Raw genomic sequence first — 18,810 nt, 5'->3', positions numbered from 1 at the left:
AGTAAATATTGTCCTACAACTCAAAAGTCAAGGTGTATCCAATTATGGGAGCATGGCATGCTATTCTCTAGGGAGGTCTTTGTGTTGATTTCTCTCCTCAGCAGATGGGATTAGGATCAGAATAAAACTCAGTGTGGCCATCTTCTCTCACACCCCTCACTGGTAGAAATCTTCAAAAAGAAGATTTGATAAATTCGTGGAGGATAAGGCTGTATTAGTGGCTGAGGTCCACCATAGTTAATGAAAATATATCATGGAGGATAATTCTATCAATGGCTACTAGGCATGATGCCTTATGTTCCACCTCCACTGTCACAGGAAGCATGCCATACCCTCCAACCTTTCTCTGATGAAAATAAGGACATCCTATTCCAGAGTAAATAATAATAATAATTTTATTATTTACACTCCATCTATCTGACTGGGTTGCCCCAGCCACTCTGGGAAGCTTCCAACATACAGTGGTACCTCAGGTTACATACGCTTCAGGTTACATACGCTTCAGCTTACAGACTCCGCTAACCCAGAAATAGTACCTTGGGTTAAGAACTCTGCTTCAGGATGAGAAAAGAAATCGTGCTCCAGCGGTGCAGCAGCAGCAGGAAGCTCCATTAGCTAAAGTGGTGCTTCAGGTTAAGAACAGTTTCAGGTTAAGAACAGACCTCCGGAACGAATTAAGTACTTAACCCGAGGTATCACTGTATATAAAAATGTAATAAAACATTTTTTAAAAAACCCTTTCCTATACAGGGCTGCCTTCAGATGTCTTCTAAAGGTTGTATCGTTACTTATCTCCTTGGCTTGGGGGTCGCATAACTCCATACCCTCCAATATTTCTCTGATGAAAATAGGGACATTTCAGCATCAAATCAGAAACCGGGATGGCTTCTGTAAACCTAGAACTGTCCCTGGGAAAACAGGGAAACTTGGAAGGTCTGTATTCACTCCATAATGAAAGAAAGAAAGAAAGAAATGGCTATTTTATTGATTAGCCAACACTGGATTCTGAGCCTGGGACCTAACTGATATTCATTCATTCATTCATTCATTCATGGTATATTTATTTTGCCTATATGCTATTGCGCTTGTGCCATGGAAAAGCAGTTTGAGGAGGGCTTTCAAGGAAGGAACCAGAATGACCTAGTGCAAGCATTCTGCAGACTGCAACAAGTGCAAGAAGCAGTGGGGAAGAATGGGTGGAGAATCTTGAAGAACTAGGTGGCTTTTGAGCAACAGAGGGTGATGGAACCAGCATTATCAACTAAACACCAGGCATGTGGACCCTTTAAGAGAATAAGCTATGACCCAGGATGCCAGCCCCGCCAGAGACCTGACTCAAGTGTTGTGGCCTGGTTGGAAGAATCAGCTGCTACTTTGTGCAGGCTTCATCAATAATAAAGTTTGATTTAGCACTAACTCGGCTTCTAGTTACAGAGCCAATGATCAAATTTGTATCTGCATCCAATTCCAATGAGCTTGGGACAGTATAAATGGGGTTTCTTCATGAGAACAGATCCGTAAGGGGGGTTCAGCACAACTGATGCAAAACCACCAGGTTAGCTTCACAGCTAAACTGGCCAGAGATTTGAAACTAGGGTCAGATCTACACTCATGGTTTTTAATGTTAAGAACGGGTTATGGAAAGGTTTTGATAGATGGACACATGACGCCCTACTTTTTACATTCATGGTGTGTTTTTACATTGTCTTTTTTAGAGCTTTTTTTTGAAAAGTTTTTATTATTAAAATAATTCAGCATTAGTACACACATATTGTAAATATACAAGCATACAAACGTACATTTCATACAATCCTTAAAAATGTTCAAACATACCTACACTCAATCCCACAGATAATTCCTTTTTCCTTCACCATCCACCACCCCTCACACCACTTTTGTGTTAGACTTTCAATCTACTCAATTGCAATTTCTTTCCACTTTTATTACTTTCTTTCACACACCTTTAACCTAATTTCATGCTTCTTTTTCTGTTACACACTGTTATCCATCTTATTTAGTATTTCAGTATTTAAAACAGAACTTGTTTATTCTAATAGGAGTTCTGATTTTTCAATATGGTTTTGCAAGTATCCTTTAAACACCTTCCAGTCCCTGTCTATCTTCTCTTTTGAGATCCTTCCAATTTCTTCCATTGTTTTAGATATATTGTAATACTCCAATAATTTGGCAAGCCACTCTATTTTTGTCGGTATAATACCACTTTTCCAATTTTTCATAGCACATATACTAAAATTGGAACGATGCAGAGAAGATTAGCATGGCCCCTGCGCTAGAGCTTAATAATAATAATAATAATAATAATAATAATAATAATAATAATAATAATTTATTTATTTATACCCCGCCCATCTGGCTGGGCCTCCCCAGCCACTCTGGGCGGCTTCCATAGAAACCAAAAAAATTTAATTGTTTATGCTGCTATATTAGTGAAACTCTGCTCATATGGCCCTATGTAGCATTTTTACCCTTTTTCTTACTGCATTCAAACTCCAAACCCCACCTCCAATGGTGTTGGGGGGCAGATAAGAAAAGGACATGGAAGGCAAGAGAAAGAATTAGGTAAAACGTGACACCAGAGGTTAGAGCAGAGCAACCAGCAGCAGGGGAAAAACAGAATTTTGGGAAATGGTGTGAGCGGGACATAGGTGCCAACTCCCTGGGGCCCTGGGTGCCACAGCACCCACAAAAATCCCCATGAAGGGGCAGGGCACCCACAAATTTCGGTGCCAGGGCCATGCACGCTGCATGGCACCCATGGTCCTAGGTACTCATGATTACAGGGCCAATTTGGCACTCCTGAGCCAGGTATTACTTACATTTGATGGGGGGAAACAAGGTAAAAGAAAACACAATTTAATTAACAAGTATGCCCTGTGAAATTTTAGAATGGCATATGTAATAACGTTAAACAGGTCAGTGTAGATCCAGCCTAGGTTTTACAATGCCTCATATTGGCTATCCCTGCAAGGTCAAAATGGAGAGGTGGAGAAAGCAACAGAGAAAGCGACTGGAAAACGCTGGTTTTGAGGCATAGTGAATTTGGCAAAGCAAGATAAAAATAAAAGAAGCCCCTCCCTCTCATAGTGTTTCCTCTGTGTAGTGCAATCATAATAGGAAATAGAAGTTTATCCTAAGTGCTCTGTCGGTATTTTTCTAAGATCCTTTTCAGAATACACTCCTCCATCATGATTAATTCATTGAGAGGCAAGTGCACTGTTGTTTCATCAGCTCTGATATCTAGATTTTACAAGAGCTTACCCTTAAGACAGTATTAATTAAGGCCAACATTTAGATTTCAGCGGCTCCCTGGACATGGGAGCGTCTGTAGGCTGCATTAACCAGAAGGAACTCTAGTAAAAGCACAGATTCTTATGTATGCAACAACAGCAGCTGGAACCTTGTATGCTCAGAACAGGAAAGAAGAGAAAACACCAATGAAAGAAGAATGGATTTAGGGATGGCCAACTCCCGAGGGACTGCGATCTACTTTCAGAATTAAAATCTGACAGTGATCTACCTTTTTAGGGAAGGGAAATGCCCCATTTTTTAGGGGTTCAGGTCAAAGCTGTTGAGCTTCTTTTTTTACAGGTGGGGAATACCCCGTTTTATGCCCATTTTGTTGGGGTTCCGTTTTGGGGGGGACTTTTAAGGGGGAAGGGGATTAGTCATGGAATGCGGAATGAACATGATGGACCGTTCACAGAATGGAAGCCCTTTTTGGAAAATCTAAAAATCTATATATATATAATCAAATGAAATCATGAGCAGGATTTGAAATATGAGTAGTGGTAGAAGATTGCTAATATATGGAATAGAAAAAGATTTCTTGGGTGAAGTGTTTATTAGAGTGCAGTATGTAAATGAATGGGGTGGGGTTAAGAACAGCATGGAAGGAAAAGCGGGAAGTCAAAGTTTAAAGAGAAATGTAGAATTTGTATTGTTAAAAAGGAAAGTGGTCAAACCATCGCAAGAGGTGTTGAAATTTGGTGGGGTTGGATAGTTACAAGGGAATGGTCTCGGTGGTGCAGTTCACAATTTTATTCTTATTTATTTATAATTATTACTTTGTCAAAAAAATAAAGAAAAGGAAAATTAAAAAGAGAAAGAGAGAAATGTAGTAAAAATTCAGAATCTGGAATATATATGTTAAGAATTTAAAGTTTAATAAAAATTTGACTACAGTGGAAGCCCAAATAAATAAATAAATAAATAAATGCTCAGATCCACTGTGCAAAGCAAAAGCAAAAGCTCTAACACATCCCTGAGCCAAATGTATTCCTTCACCTTCGGAGTAACTGTATTTACAGGGACAAATAACAGAAGAAATGTTATCAAGGACCCATATACTTAATTGCTCAGTGCCAACTACTTTCAACAATATCCTGTTTATGTTTGCATAGGCCTAATGGAGTGTTCTCTATTAAAGTGCATGAATAGGCATAAGTCGGACATTAAAAACGCCAAGAAATTGGCAAAGGATTATTTCAGCTTCCTTGGATACTTTGATTGTGACCTCAATGTCCTGCAAAACAAATCAAGGCATAATTAAGAGCTCATGCTACACGAGGCCATGGCCCTAGATATTTAAGGCTCTCAAATCCAAGTTAATAGGGACTGTGGTGGGAAGGCAGGGACCTTCAATCCCCAAAACTGGGATAGACCTACCAGGAAGAGTTACTGTGATCACTAGGCCTGAGCTGTTTCGCTTTCTTTGAATGAAGAGTTGACGTCACTGACACTAGGCCTTTTATTGCTGGCCTGATGCTGGCTCGTGACATTAAGCCACTGGAGTAGACCATCCCGCAGCTGCAGCAGTAACCTCCCAACAGCAGAATCAGTGCCACTTACCAGAAGGGGAGAGACAAAGCAATGAGGTCCAGGCTACACAGGGACACCAGCAGGACTGACTCTGCTAGCGTGTCCATGCAGCGCCTTGCCTCATCCTTCCCCATTCTGGTAAGTGGAAGGGACTATGCTGCAAAGAGGCTCTTGATATGGCTCTGCTCCACTACACGAGCCATTCCTGACATACTGCAAGTAATGACTTTGACTTTAAGATGTCAGTGTATTCTACAAGGGTCGCTCATTAAAGATTTCCCCTGACCCACTTCCAGTTATCATAGGAGGATGAAACTGCACATGTATAATGATACATCTCTCTATAGGTAACGTGGTAATTTCTACCTCTGAACTCATAACAGTTTCTCTGCTACGGGTGCTAACATGGAGTAATGTCTGATAATGGAACCAGTTGAAGCAGTCATCAGGTTCCTGTACATGAAAGGGCGCACACCACGGGAGATGTTCAATGAGATGAAAGGGACTTATGGGGAAGGTGCCCCACCATATGACGTAGTCAAACACTAGCATCATCAGTTCAAGTGTGGTTGGACTTTGGTGGAACGGCTCCCATTCCTGGGCGACCACAGTCCATCATTGATGAAGACACCATCCAGCAAGTAGAGGCCGCCATTTTGGAGGATCGCCACATAACCGTTTGCCAACTAGCTGCAGATGTCAAGATCAGTGTGGGCTCTGTAGAAAAAATCATCCATGACCATTTGCACATGGGAAAGGTGTCCACATGGTGGGTTCCCCGTCTGCTGGTGCCTTTCCAGAAGCAGGAACGAGTCACCTGTTCACAGGCTCTTTTGGCCATGTGTTATGAAAACCATGATGACTTCTCAGTCCAAACAATGGAAGCACTCTGCCTCACCACCTCCAAAGAAAACACATGTCCAACCATCAGTGAGCAAGGTCATGCTCATGGTCTTTTGGGACCAGTGTGGAGTAGTGATGATGGATTTCCTGGCAAAGGGTACCACAGTTACCAGGACATACTACATTTCACTGCTGTAGAAATTGTGGAAGGCCATCAAAATCAAGAGGCGTGGTATGCTGACCAAAGATGCCTGCCTCCTACAGGATAACGCCCCGATTCACAACTCGCATGTTGCTCAGATGAAAACACGGTCGTGTAGCTATGAAATCCTTCCTCACCCCGCTTATTCTCCTGACCTCACACCATCTGACTTCCACCTCTTTCCAACCATGAAGTTATTTTTGAAGAGCAAGCTTTTTCCAAACAGTGAAATGCTGATTTCTGAGGTCAAGTCGTGGCTTCTGACGCAACCTGCCAACTTCTACAGACGAGGTCTCCACGGCTGCATAAAGCGATGGGAGAAATGTGTGACTCTTGCTGGTAGCTATGTAGAGATGGAATAATAACTGTGCCGAGTTTCATTTGTCTCAGTCCGTGGGAAGTACATCAGGGGAAATCTTTAATGAATGCCCCTCGTACAGTATCGGAACATGGTGACATGGTGATCTGTGTCAGCTTGCATTTCTTAGTGTAGAAAGTATTGATCTGATGTGTAGAGATCTTTCCTATTCTAATTAATTCAAGAGGGTTCTGGAAGCATCTCTGTGTGAAAGAAATAACCAGAAGGTTCATGATGTTTGGGTTATTCCTTCAGAGAAGCTGAGTACAGTTGGTTTAAACTGGTTCTCCTATCTCTTTCTGTCGAGATCATGCTGACTATAAAAGGAAGGCCAGAAAGAACCTGGGTTTCACTTTCTCATTCTATCTCTCTTCCTTCTGGTGTGGTGTTCTGTATATAGTGTTAAGGTTTAGACTTATTAAAAGTTATTGCAAGTTGAAGTTAAGTCTGCTGCAACTGGATTTCTTATGCCAATCCTGAATGTATTGGATTTGTGACCATTATGCTCATTTGCTTTCAGTAGCAGTAAAGCTCTGCTGGATGAAACATAAATTGCCTCTGGTCTATTTTTTGGGAAACAAGCAACATGTTTAAGTTTCTACTCTACCAATTATATGGTGGAATCCACTCTTGATCAATATTGAGTAGAATTCCGTGACAGGAATTCCATGAAGGGGGTTTCATATGTTGCTGCTCACCTAAATATGAATGGAAGCTGGGGCTCCTAGTTAGGAGGGATCTGAGTAGTCCTCATGAACATAGCTTGCCTGCTTCTTAAATAAGAAACTCACGTTGGTGTCAATCTTTTCACAAGGCCTCATAGCGTGCTCCCTAATGCTTCTTCCGATTGTCCCTCAGCATGGGGACAAGAAAGAAACTCCTGACCCCATGCATCAAACATTTGCTGGACCTCCCAACCCACGAATCCTACATCTGTTGTCTATTCCAGAATGTTTAAGGGGGGGAATCGCCCCTTTTTTGACACTTAAGAGCATTACAGTATTCAGTGATAAGTTAAAGATGGAATGTGAAAGTACCAGATGTCCCAATTTCCATGGGACTTTCCACCCAGAAATATAAAATTCCCATATCCTCTTGGCAGGAACAATTGGCTCAAGACCTGCAGATGCAGCACCCTCGTAAGACGCGCCATGTGGGAGTGTCACACTCTCAGCTTCTGCACGGAGGGCGTCTCAGATTCCTGCAGCTGCATCGCATCTGATGAGGTCTCTGGGACAAGAGAGAGAAAGAAGCAACATATAAGTCAGAAACTAAACTGGCAATAGTGAAGACATCTGACTGGCTGAGGAAATCAAGATATATGAAGAGCAAAGGACTTCTGCAGGAATGCTGAGGATATCTTAGGGTGTACAATAAGTGAGGGAGAAGCCAAAATGCAGCGGATTGCAAGACACATTAGAAGAGTGTTTTGTTTCCAGACTTGCTTCCAGATTTGTAATGGCAGCATTTACCTTTAGTTGGGTGAGTGTAAGGACGCGGGTGGCACTGTGGTCTAAACCACTGAGCCTCTTGGGTTTGCCAGACAGAAGGTCGGCGGTTCAAATCCCTGCAATGGGGTGAGCTCCCATTGCTCTGTCTCAGGTTCCTGCCAACCTAGCAGTTCGAAAACATGCCAGTGCAAGTAGATAAATAGATACCACTGCAGCAGAAAGGTAAACGGGATTTCCATATGCTCTGGTCTCCGTCACGGTGTTCCATTGTGCCAGAAGCGGTTTAGTCATGTTGGCCACATGACGCAGAAAGCTGTCTGTGGACAAACACCGGCTCCCTCGGCCTCAAAGCAAGATGAGTGCCGCAATGCCACAGTCACCTTTGACTGGACTTAACCATCCAGGGGTCCTTTACCTTACCTTTATCTTTAAAGACATCCATTTTATTTAGCACCCTATGAAACCAGGTTTGCAAATATGTCTACGTTAGTTAGCAGCCGGCAATGTTTTTTACGCAGATGAAGTTTGTAATTCCCTGGTTCAGAATGCAAAGTGGTCTGGCTTGTAATGCTCAGGTGCATTACAAGCTGTTCCCCTCTGAAGTTCTTCTCTTCCATGGAATCGAAGAAGAGAAGCTGTGCATGTTCATTCAGTATTCAGTATACAACTGTATAGGTACGCAAACCAACACTCCATAACATTGGCCTATCATTTTGCTGTGAATGTCAAGAATAGATCTGCCCCGCTGGAAAAAAGAAAGATCAAACTTCTGTAAGGGAAGCATCTTCTCTTTACCCAAGAGTAGCCCAGCTGGATTAGAACTAAGGCATTTCAACCACAGCATCCTGTTTCCCACAGTGACCAATTAGATCCCTCAAGAAAACCCACAAGCAGGAAATGAGGGCAACAGCCTTCTCCTACTGCGGCTACTACCTCTGATCTTGGTACACAGCCATCATCACTAGGAGATAAACTAGGAGATAAACAATTTTATGACTTTCCATAGACATCTGAAGGCAGCCCTGTATGGCGAAGTTTTTAATGTCTGGTGTTTTGCTGTGTTTTGTTATATGCTGTCAGAAGCCACCCACCAGAAGAAACCCAGTCAGATGGCCAGGGTACAAGTCATAAATTGTTGCTGTTGTTAGCCATTGACGGCCTTTTTATCCCTGGATTTGTTTACTACCCTTTTAAAGCTGTATAAAATCCCATCTACTTTATACATTCAAAGCAGCATTATATCACTTTAAACAGTCATGATTTCCCCCCAAAGACTCCTGGGAAATGTAGTTTTCTAAGGGTGCTGAGGGTTGCTCAGAGCTACCATTTCCGGGGTTCTCTGGAAACTGGTGTTGATGACTGAACCATTCTGGCAATGGGAACAAGGCAGAAGGCCTTCTCGGCAGTGGGGCCCTCCTTGTGGAACACCCTCCCATCAAAGGTCAAGGAGATAAAGAACTACACAACCTTTAGAAGACATCTGAAGGCAGCCATGTATCAGGAAGTTTTTTAATGTTTGATGTTTTATTGTGTTCTATACATACTGGAAGCTGCCCAGAGTGGCTAGGGAAAACCAGGCAGATGGGCAAGGTATAAATGATAAAATTGTTGTTGTCGTTTATTTGCAGAAGTTTTTTTATGTGATAATCCTTACTTTGCAGAGGTGAGTAGCAAGCACCTGTCTTGAAATCCACATATGGTGGGTTTGGTTTTCTACCTCTTGACATCCAAGCAACTTCTATGCATAAGCAAAGGCATCACATGTCAACATCAACCTTTTGCAGCTGAATATATTTAAAACAAGACGTGGGTGGCGCTGTGGTCTAAACCACAGAGCCTAGGACTTGCTGATTGGAAGGTCGGCAGTTCGAATCCCCGCGATGGGATGAGCTCCTGTTGCTCGGTCCCTGCTCCTGCCAACCTAGCAGTTCGAAAGCACGTCCAAGTGCAAGTAGATAAATCAGTACCACTCCGGCAGGAAGGTAAATGGTGTTTCCGGGCGCTGCTCTGGTTTGCCAGAATTGGCTTAGTCATGCTGGCCACATGACCTGGAAGCTGTACGCCGGCTCCCTCAGCCAATAAAGTGAGATAAGCGCCATAACCCCAGAGTCGTCCATGACTGGACCTAATGGTCAGGGGTCCCTTTACCTATATTTCAAATACCTCCACTTCCTCTCAAAACACCGTGTTCTTTTATACACAGTCACAACTACAACTGGCCTCAAGAAGCAGAGTTGCATTGTAGCTGCAGAGAGAAGGCCCAGGAGCTTCCGAGAAAGATGAGCTCTCCAGCGGCACTTCACATTTCAGAAATGGCCATGAACTCCCAGAGCTGTCCCCACAATCAGGACAAACAGCTGCTCTTGGAACAGCTAAACAAGTCGTTTTCTTTCCAAACTATGTTGCGAGGGGAAACAGAGACAAGGAGCAAAGAAAGGGCAGCCAAAATCTTGTGGATAGGTACAGTAGATGCTCATAGGCCCAACAATTCACATTCAGGTCAGCGTTGCTTAGTGTATAGCTCTTTGCTCATCCCATGGCAAGACCTGTCATTCGCGAACAATAATGAAGCCAGACCATGAGGGAGGGGCAAGGAACCTTTTTTTTCCATCCTGAGGCCTACCTCAGGGACTCAAGAAACTTCCAGCTAACGTTATCGGTGAGTAAGATATCAGTTCAGGAATCAAGGATTCTCTACAGCTGCTATAGTCCCTTCTAAAGCAGAATTGTGACACATGGACAATGCCGCCAGAGAACCAGCACATTTTTTTTCTGGATCAAATACAAAAACAGACCTCATTTCCAGGACCGGTGCTTTTATTAGAGTGAGGCAGCTGATTATAGCATACCTTGAAAGGGTAGTAAATTGTTAGGTGTTTAATTTAATTTATTATTACAGTGGTACCTCGGGTTAAGTACTTAATACATTCTAGAGGTCTGTTCTTAACCTGAAACTGTTCTTAACCTGAAGCACCACTTTAGCTAATGGGGCCTCCTGCTGCTGCCGCCGGAGCATGATTTCTGTTCTCATCCTGAAGCAAAGTTCTTAACCCGAGGTACTATTTCTGGGTTAGCGGAGTCTGTAACCTGAAGCATATGTAACCTGAAGCGTACGTAACCCGAGGTACCACTGTACTGTATTTTTGCTGCCAGGGAGGCTGAAGGTGCTTGTGAGGTTACCTGTCGCAGGTACCAAATAAAATGGCTATGATGCACCTTGCCTTGATGTATCTGATTGTTGCTGATACACCTCAGCCAGTGATTGGACCGGCAATTTCCCCCCAACTCTGCCACTGGGGGCCCCATGTGGCTTGCGTCATCATCATCATCATCATCATCATCATCCTCATCATCAAATGTATATATCACTTATATGCCAAAATGGCTTCTAAGCCATTTACAACGGTAAAATTTACACATAATCAAAATATGCAATAACAATTCCATTGGTACTAAAAAGAATCCTTAATTAAAATGTACAATGAAAGAAGCAATTAAAAAGTATGCCACTTAAAAGAGTGGGAGGGGGGAGAGTTAAAACAATAAAATCAGAAGTTCAGTTCAGGGGAATGCGTGCCTAAACAGGTGTGTCTTCAGGAGTTGGCGGGAAGTCAGCACTGATGGAGCACCTCATATTTCAGCAAGGAGAGAGTTCTAAACACTGGATAGCTCAGTTGGTTAGAGTATGGCACTGATAACCCCATATGGGACAGCTGCATATTCCTGCCTTGCAGGGGGTTGGACTAGATGATCCTCAGGGTCCCTTCCAACAATACAATTCTATGATCTTTGGTGCCACCAGAAAAAGCCCACCTCCATGTTACCACAGCCTGCCTCATGGTTAGACAGAATACTGGATTGCTAACAATAAAGGTGTTATTGTGTAATTGTAGTAGGTGTGGTAATATATGAATTACAGTGGTACCTGGCATTACAGACATCAGGTTACAGACTCCGCTAACCCAGAAATAGTACCTCAGGTTTAGAACTTTGCTTCAGGATGAGAACAGAAATTGGGCAGCAGTGGCATGGCGGCAGCAGGAGGCCCCATTAGCTAAAGTGGTACCTCAGGTTAAGAACAGTTTCAGGTTAAGTACGGACCTCCAGAACGTATTAAGTTCTTAACCTGAGGTACCACTGTATAATTATAGGAGGAAATGACAAAAGGTGTGTTGTGTGATGCTTTGCTGCTTACGACAGCGAGTGTTTGTGCACACAAAAATCATTGCAATCCACAAAACTGACTAGCTGATTGGCTGAGAAATAATAAAATGAACTAAAATTGCTGGACGCAGACTCAAGTGGGCATGTGAAAAAGTCACACATATGAAAAAAGATACTCAGAGTTTAAGAATAGAGGGCAAACAATGGCTGAATGAAATAATTAGAAACAGATTAAATAAAACAGGCAGCTGAGCTTAAAGCAAAATAATCCCAAGGGGAGAAGGGAAGAGAGACCCAGAATCATCTTCTTATTTACTTGCTTGGAAAAATATCCAGTTTGTTTCAAGGTATCATTTTTTGAGGATTCACATCATATCATCATGATTATGTCACTATTTCGCTGATTCCCCTTGCCTTTCCATTTTCGCTTGACATTTTTGAATTTGAATTGATGGGATGGGGCTTAGCAGTCAAAACATTCCCACTCTCCTCACACAATTCTAATAAGGTATGGATCTCAAATATCCAAATATTCACACCTGAAGAGAGATCTTGCTATATCTAATCTGACAATGCTATCACTGTTACTAATAAGGAGAAGAGTCTTTAGAAAAAAAAAACCCCTACAGAAAATGATGCCTATGAGACAGTCATGGAGACTGCAGATGCAAACAGAAGCAAGCTGGCACAATAAAGGGTAAATTTGAGGTTGATCTTTTGGGAAATTCCCCTCACTCCCCTTTTCCTCTAGAAATGTTTGCTACAGAACTTTAATCTCAGATCTAGATTCCATTTACCAAAATAATGCATTCAAAAAACAGCAGGGAACATCAAAGAATTACTTCATTTCCTTCGTATGTTTAGGGGTGAGGGGAAGTCTACCGTGTGAAGTCTATGTGTAAACTCATTGAAATCCATAAATATCCATAGGAGAGGCATAAAAATATTTATGACTAAACCAATAAACTGGGCGAGGGCTTTAAAGGGTGCTTATGGAATGTCGTATTTTGCAAGCAAAGGCTTGCACAGCCTTTTGGTGTCAAAACAAAGTCTGTGAAACATGATAAGATCTGTCACATTACAGCCAAATTAGCCAAATAAATGGAGAAAATAGGAATGTAATCTGAGGTGAATTCATATGAAGATGCATTACAGCTGGCTGCAAAAGGTGGTTTAAAAATTAATTTCTTTTTTTAAAAAATAAATGAATTACACTGAATCATGAAATAGGCAGATGTCTGGAAAAAAAGGAAAAAATGTTTTATTTGCACAGTGGTCGATACATACAGAACCAAAGTCAAGAAGTGTTTGAAATTTCAGTTGGTTAGAATGATAGTTGCTGCCACAAACCTGGTCATTTTTACCCAGTTTTATGTAAATCGTGGTATATTAGCATATCCCACAAGAGTTTAAAATATTAACATACATGCTAAGACCTAAGACAAAAAAAATCAAGCCTACTCCTACTTATTGAGGTGCTGTCTTAAATTTTGTTTCTTTGGCATGTGATAATAATAATAATAATAATAATAATAATAATAATAATAATAATAATAATAATTTATTATTTATACCCCGCCCATCTGGCTGAGTTTCCCCAGCCACTCTGGGCGGCTCCCAATCAGTATTAAAAACAATACAGCATTACATATTAAAAACATCCCTGAACAGGGCTGCCTTAAGATGTCTTCTGAACGTCAGGTAATTCTTTATCTCTTTGACATCTGATGGGAGGGCGTTCCATAGGGCGGGCGCCACTACCGAGAAGGCCCTCTGTCTGGTTCCCTGTAGCCTCACTTCTCGCAATGAGGGAACCGCCAGAAGGCCCTCGGCGCTGGATCTCAGTGTCCGGGCTGAACGATGGGGGTGGAGACGCTCCTTCAGGTATACAGGACCGAGGCCGTTTAGGGCTTTAAAGGTCAGCACCAACACTTTGAATCGTGCTCGGAAACGTACTGGGAGCCAATGCAGATCTCTCAGAACCGGTGTTATGTGGTCCCGGCGGCCACTCCCAGTCACCAATCTAGCTGCCGCATTCTGGATTAATTGCAGTTTCCGGGTCACCTTCAAAGGTAGCCCCACGTAGAGCGCATTGCAGTAGTCCAAGCGTGAGATAACTAGAGCATGCACCACTCTGGCGAGACAGTCCGCGGGGAGGTAGGGTCTTAGCCTGCGTACCAGGTGGAGCTGGTAGACAGCTGCCCTGGACACAGAGTTAATCTGCGCCTCCATGGACAGCTGTGAGTCCAAAATGACTCCCAGGCTGCGCACCTGGTCCTTCAGGGGCACAGTTACCCCATTCAGGACCAGGGAATCCTCCACACCTGCCCGCCTCCTGTCCCCCAAAAACAGTACTTCTGTCTTGTCAGGATTCAACCTCAATCTGTTAGCCGCCATCCAACCTCCAACCGCCTCCAGGCACTCACACAGGACCTTCACCGCCTTCACTGGTTCTGATTTAAAGGAGAGGTAGAGCTGGGTGTCATCTGCATACTGATGAACACCCAGTCCAAACCCCCTGATGATCTCTCCCAGCGGCTTCATATAGATATTAAAAAGCATGGGGGAGAGGACAGAACCCTGAGGCACCCCCCAAGTGAGAGCCCAGGGGTCTGAACACTCACCCCCACCACCACCTTCTGGACACGGCCCAGGAGGAAGGAGCAGAACCACTGTATAACAGTGCCCCCAGCTCCCAGCCCCTCTAGACGGTCCAGAAGGATGTTATGGTCGATGGTGTCAAAGGCCGCTGAGAGATCCAGCAGAACTAGGAAACAGCTCTCACCTTTGTCCCTAGCCCGCCGGAGATCATCAACCAGCGCGACCAAGGCAGTTTCAGTCCCATGGTGAGGCCTGAATCCCGATTGGAAGGGATCCAAATGGTCCGTTTCCTCCAGGCGTGCTTGGAGTTGTTCAGCAACCACCCGCTCAATCACCTTGCCCAAGAATGGCAGATTTGAGACTGGGCGATAGTTGGCCAAATTGGCCGGGTCTAAAGATGTTTTTTTAAGAAGCGGTTTAATGACCGCCTCTTTCAGCGGGTCTGGGAAGGCTCCCTCACAGAGGGAAGCATTCACCACCCCGCAGATCCCATCGCCCAGCCCTTCCCGGCTCGCTTTTATCAGCCAGGATGGGCAAGGATCAAAGAGACAGGTGGTCGGTTTCACTCGTCCAAGCAGCCTGTCCACATCCTCGGAGGTAACAGATTGGAATTGATCCCATGTAACAGGACCAGACAGAACTCTAGCACTCTCCCGCCCTGGCCCTGCTCCCACGGTGGAGTCTACCTCCTTCTGAATCTGAGTGATTTTATCTGCAAAAAACTTTGCAAAAGCATTGCAGGAGATCTTGGGGTCCCTACCAGGCCCCGGTGGTACATGTGGTTCTGATAGATTGTGAACCACCTGAAAAAGTCTCCTGCTGCTGTTTTCTGCAGATGCAATGGAGGCGGTGAAGAAGGCCCTCTTCGCCGTCGCCATTGCCACTTGGTAGGCTCGACGTTGAGCTCTAACCCGTGTCCGGTCTGATTCAGAATGAGTTTTCCGCCACCGGCGGAAAAGGATATCACAGGAAGCCAGATTATACCTGTCTAGTTTCCAAGACATTTTATTAGGTAAAAGTAAAGGTACCCCTGCCCGTACGGGCCAGTCTTGCCAGACTCTAGGGTTGTGCGCTCATCTCACTCTAGAGGCCGGGAGCCAGCGCTGTCCGCAGACACTTCCGGGTCACGTGGCCAGCGTGACAAGCTGCATCTGGCGAGCCAGCACAGCACACGGAACGCCGTTTACCTTCCCACTGGTAAGCGGTCCCTATTTATCTACTTGCACCCGGGGGTGCTTTCGAACTGCTAGGTTGGCAGGCGCTGGGACCGAACGACGGGAGCTCACCCCGCCGCAGGGATTCGAACCGTCGACCATGCGATCGGCAAGTCCTAGGCACTGAGGTTTTACCCACAGCGCCACCCGACATTTTATTAGTTTTACAAATAAAAAGTACAAATAAACACACATCCATAAAATCATACTGTATATGGAGATTCTCCGACTCTCGTGACTCCCCCCTATCCCATCCATGGAGTCTTATTTTAATCATCTACAACTGCATATTAGTCTGTTCTCCAGTTTTAATATCGAACCATGTTATCCATAATGTTTCTTACACTACAAGTGAGTCAAAATCCTGCTCTTGTTTCCATCTGCTTACAGTGGTCTCCTAGATAAGTTATAAACTTTTCCCATTCTTTTATAACAAAAATAAAAATAAAAAATTGTCCTCTTTGTTTCTGAGTATTCCAGTCAGCTTTGTCATCTCTGCATGCAGATTATACCAGGTCTAACCCATTTCTTTGGTTGTGGAATGTCAGGCAGATAGATATGAGAGAGAGAGAGAGAGAGAGAGAGAGAGAGAGAGATTTAGGGCAGTGTGGGTGTTCCCACCACATGGGGCACCGAGCTGAGAGGGTGCAAAATTGAGGAGGTTCATAATTGAGAAGATCCATTTGGGATGTACAAAGTTTTGGCCTTGCACAGGGCGCCATATTTTTATAATTCCCTCTCTCCAAGGAATTCTGGGAATTGTAGCTCTTAACCACTCCTGGCACCTTTTTTAAAAAAACTACATCTCCCATGATTCTTTGGGCAAAGCCATAGTTGTTCAATATGATACTTCTTTAGATTTATAGGGCAGATTGAGCACTAATACATAGATGCTTCAGTATTCTGCCACTGCAAGAGCTATCAAAGCAAAGGCCTTGCCTGATCTGAAGCACATCAACTTTTCAAGCCCTTTAAGGACTTTATTGAGGTAAATGTCTCTGCTCACTCTCAAAACGACCGCAAGGAGATGCAATATTTATTGCTTCTGAAATGGGTTTCCGAGTGTGGAGAGTTTATAGAAACCGGATGAGTCGTTCTTTTTACTAGGCTGTCTTTAAAAAAAACACCACACACACACAATTAAAATGTCCAAAGGCATTTTAAAATGCCAGTGAAGACAGTTTGCAAATTATCTAACCTGGTGTGCGTAGCATTTGGGAACAGCTTGATTCTGTTTGGATACCAACTGGCTTAAGTATTGGTGGGGAGCTCAGTTAAAGTAAGTTCTCCACCCAGAACTGCATCCAAGGTACTTCAACCTTATCTGTTACCATGCCAATAAATACAAGAAGGCTGCTATAAGTTGAATATGCAGATATTTTGCATCTCATCCCCTTCCCCACACACACTTCCCTTCAGTTATTAGCACAGAGCCATGTCACACAGACACACACACACACACACACACACAGAGAGAGAGAGAGAGAGAGAGAGAGAGAGAGAGAATTTATGTCCTTACAATTAAGGTTGAATGCAACTTGTTGCGTAATAATATGGGCTTCTGTAACACCAAACAATGAAAGCTAAAGTATTTATGGATGAAGCCTGCTTGTTGTTGTCTTTTCTTTCAAATTCCCATCCTAATTTATTTGACGATAACATAGGCTCATGCCCCATCCCCTCTGGGCATTTTTAATTGCTTTGCCCTCTCACTTTTCTTACAGGATACTATTTCTTCCATTAATTGCATAAAAGGAGTAAACATTATACCATCTTTGGGCTTTACTGCTTCCTGATATAAGCTGGTGATTTTTTTATTAAAAAAAACACAACACCCTTTTTTTCAAGAAAAAAAAGGTGGATGGAAAAGAAGGCAAGGGTAAAAGAGGAAATTGCTTCTCTGGCTGGTAGCCATCCTTGAAGCTGAGAACGTCTTTTAGCAAAGAAAAAGCATCTCAGTGAATGCTTTGCTTTTTGAAAGGCTCAGAGACAGACAATCCTCACAGTCATTCAGTAGAGGCTGCTACTAAAGACTGAAATGGAAGAAACAGAGACAAACTTCCCATGTGTACTTCAGGCGGACTTCACATCTAAGCAGAGAGTGCTGCTTGCAGCCAATTAACATTCCGCCAATCAATATTTGTAATCTCTTAATTAAAAAGAAAAAAGAAAAAACTTACTAGGGAAGAAAAAACTCACCATGAGTTTGATATAGATATAGTTTCTGCATCTCTACCCTAAGTACCATTCATATACTGTATATGAATATATATGAATATATATATATATGAATACATACATACATATGAATTTATGTCCATTTATCCTTTGGCATGTATGCCATCAAATGCCAGCAGTGCCCATCAGCTCTCTATATTGGATAAACAGGCCAAACCCTACGCCAAAGGATAAATGGACATAAATCTGACATCAGGAATCGCAAGACAGAGAAACCAGTAGGATAGAATCATAGAATAGAATCATAGAATCATAGAGTTGGAAGAGACCACAAGGGCCATCGAGTCCAACCCCCTGCCAAGCAGGAAACACCATCAGAGCACTCCTGACATATGGTTGTCAAGCCTCTGCTTAAAGACCTCCAAAGAAGGAGACTCCACCACACTCCTTGGCAGCAAATTCCACTGTCGAACAGCTCTTACTGTCAGGAAGTTCTTCCTAATGTTTAGGAGAACACTTCAATCTCCCAGGACATTCAATACAGGATCTCAAAGCAGCTGCCTTATTACAAAAGAATTTCAGAAACAGACTTGAAAGAGAAGTTGCTGAATTACAACTTATCACTAAACTGAAAACTATGGAGAGACCTGGTCTTAACAGAGATATTGGATTCCTGTCTCATTACATATGCTAATCATCTGCATACTATCCCTCGCTTTTTCCTGTAGGACTAATTGCAGTCGTTAACAGTCGTCAACAGGTTTACCATACCCAATGAGTCAATCACCCACCTCCTACTACCCTCCTGAGAAAAACCCCACCCCCACCCTCTCACTATATATAAGGGTCTGATGACTTCTGTTTCAGTGTACCATCTGAAGAAGTGTGCATGCACACGAAAGCTTATACCAAGAACAAACTTAGTTGGTCTCTAAGGTGCTACTGGAATTATATATATAT

The 18,810-nt window shown here is 43.2% G+C and overlaps 1 protein-coding gene across 1 annotated transcript in view; it reads left to right on the top strand.

The window, feature by feature from the left end:
• Positions 1-18,352, top strand: part of LOC309339821 (uncharacterized protein) — a 115,277-nt gene extending 96,925 nt beyond the window's left edge. Inside the window, exon 8 of the mRNA XM_081858297.1 lies at positions 18,146-18,352. Coding sequence (XP_081714423.1) covers positions 18,146-18,158 — 13 coding nt within the window. The 3' untranslated portion in view covers positions 18,159-18,352. The remainder of the gene's footprint in view (positions 1-18,145) is intronic.
• Positions 18,353-18,810: the final 458 nt, after the last annotated feature.

The sequence above is a fragment of the Podarcis erhardii genome, assembly GCF_964252035.2.
Source record: "Podarcis erhardii genome assembly, chromosome: 4".
Classification (NCBI taxonomy): domain Eukaryota; kingdom Metazoa; phylum Chordata; class Lepidosauria; order Squamata; family Lacertidae; genus Podarcis; species Podarcis erhardii.
This window is presented reverse-complemented; position numbering and strand designations above follow the sequence as displayed.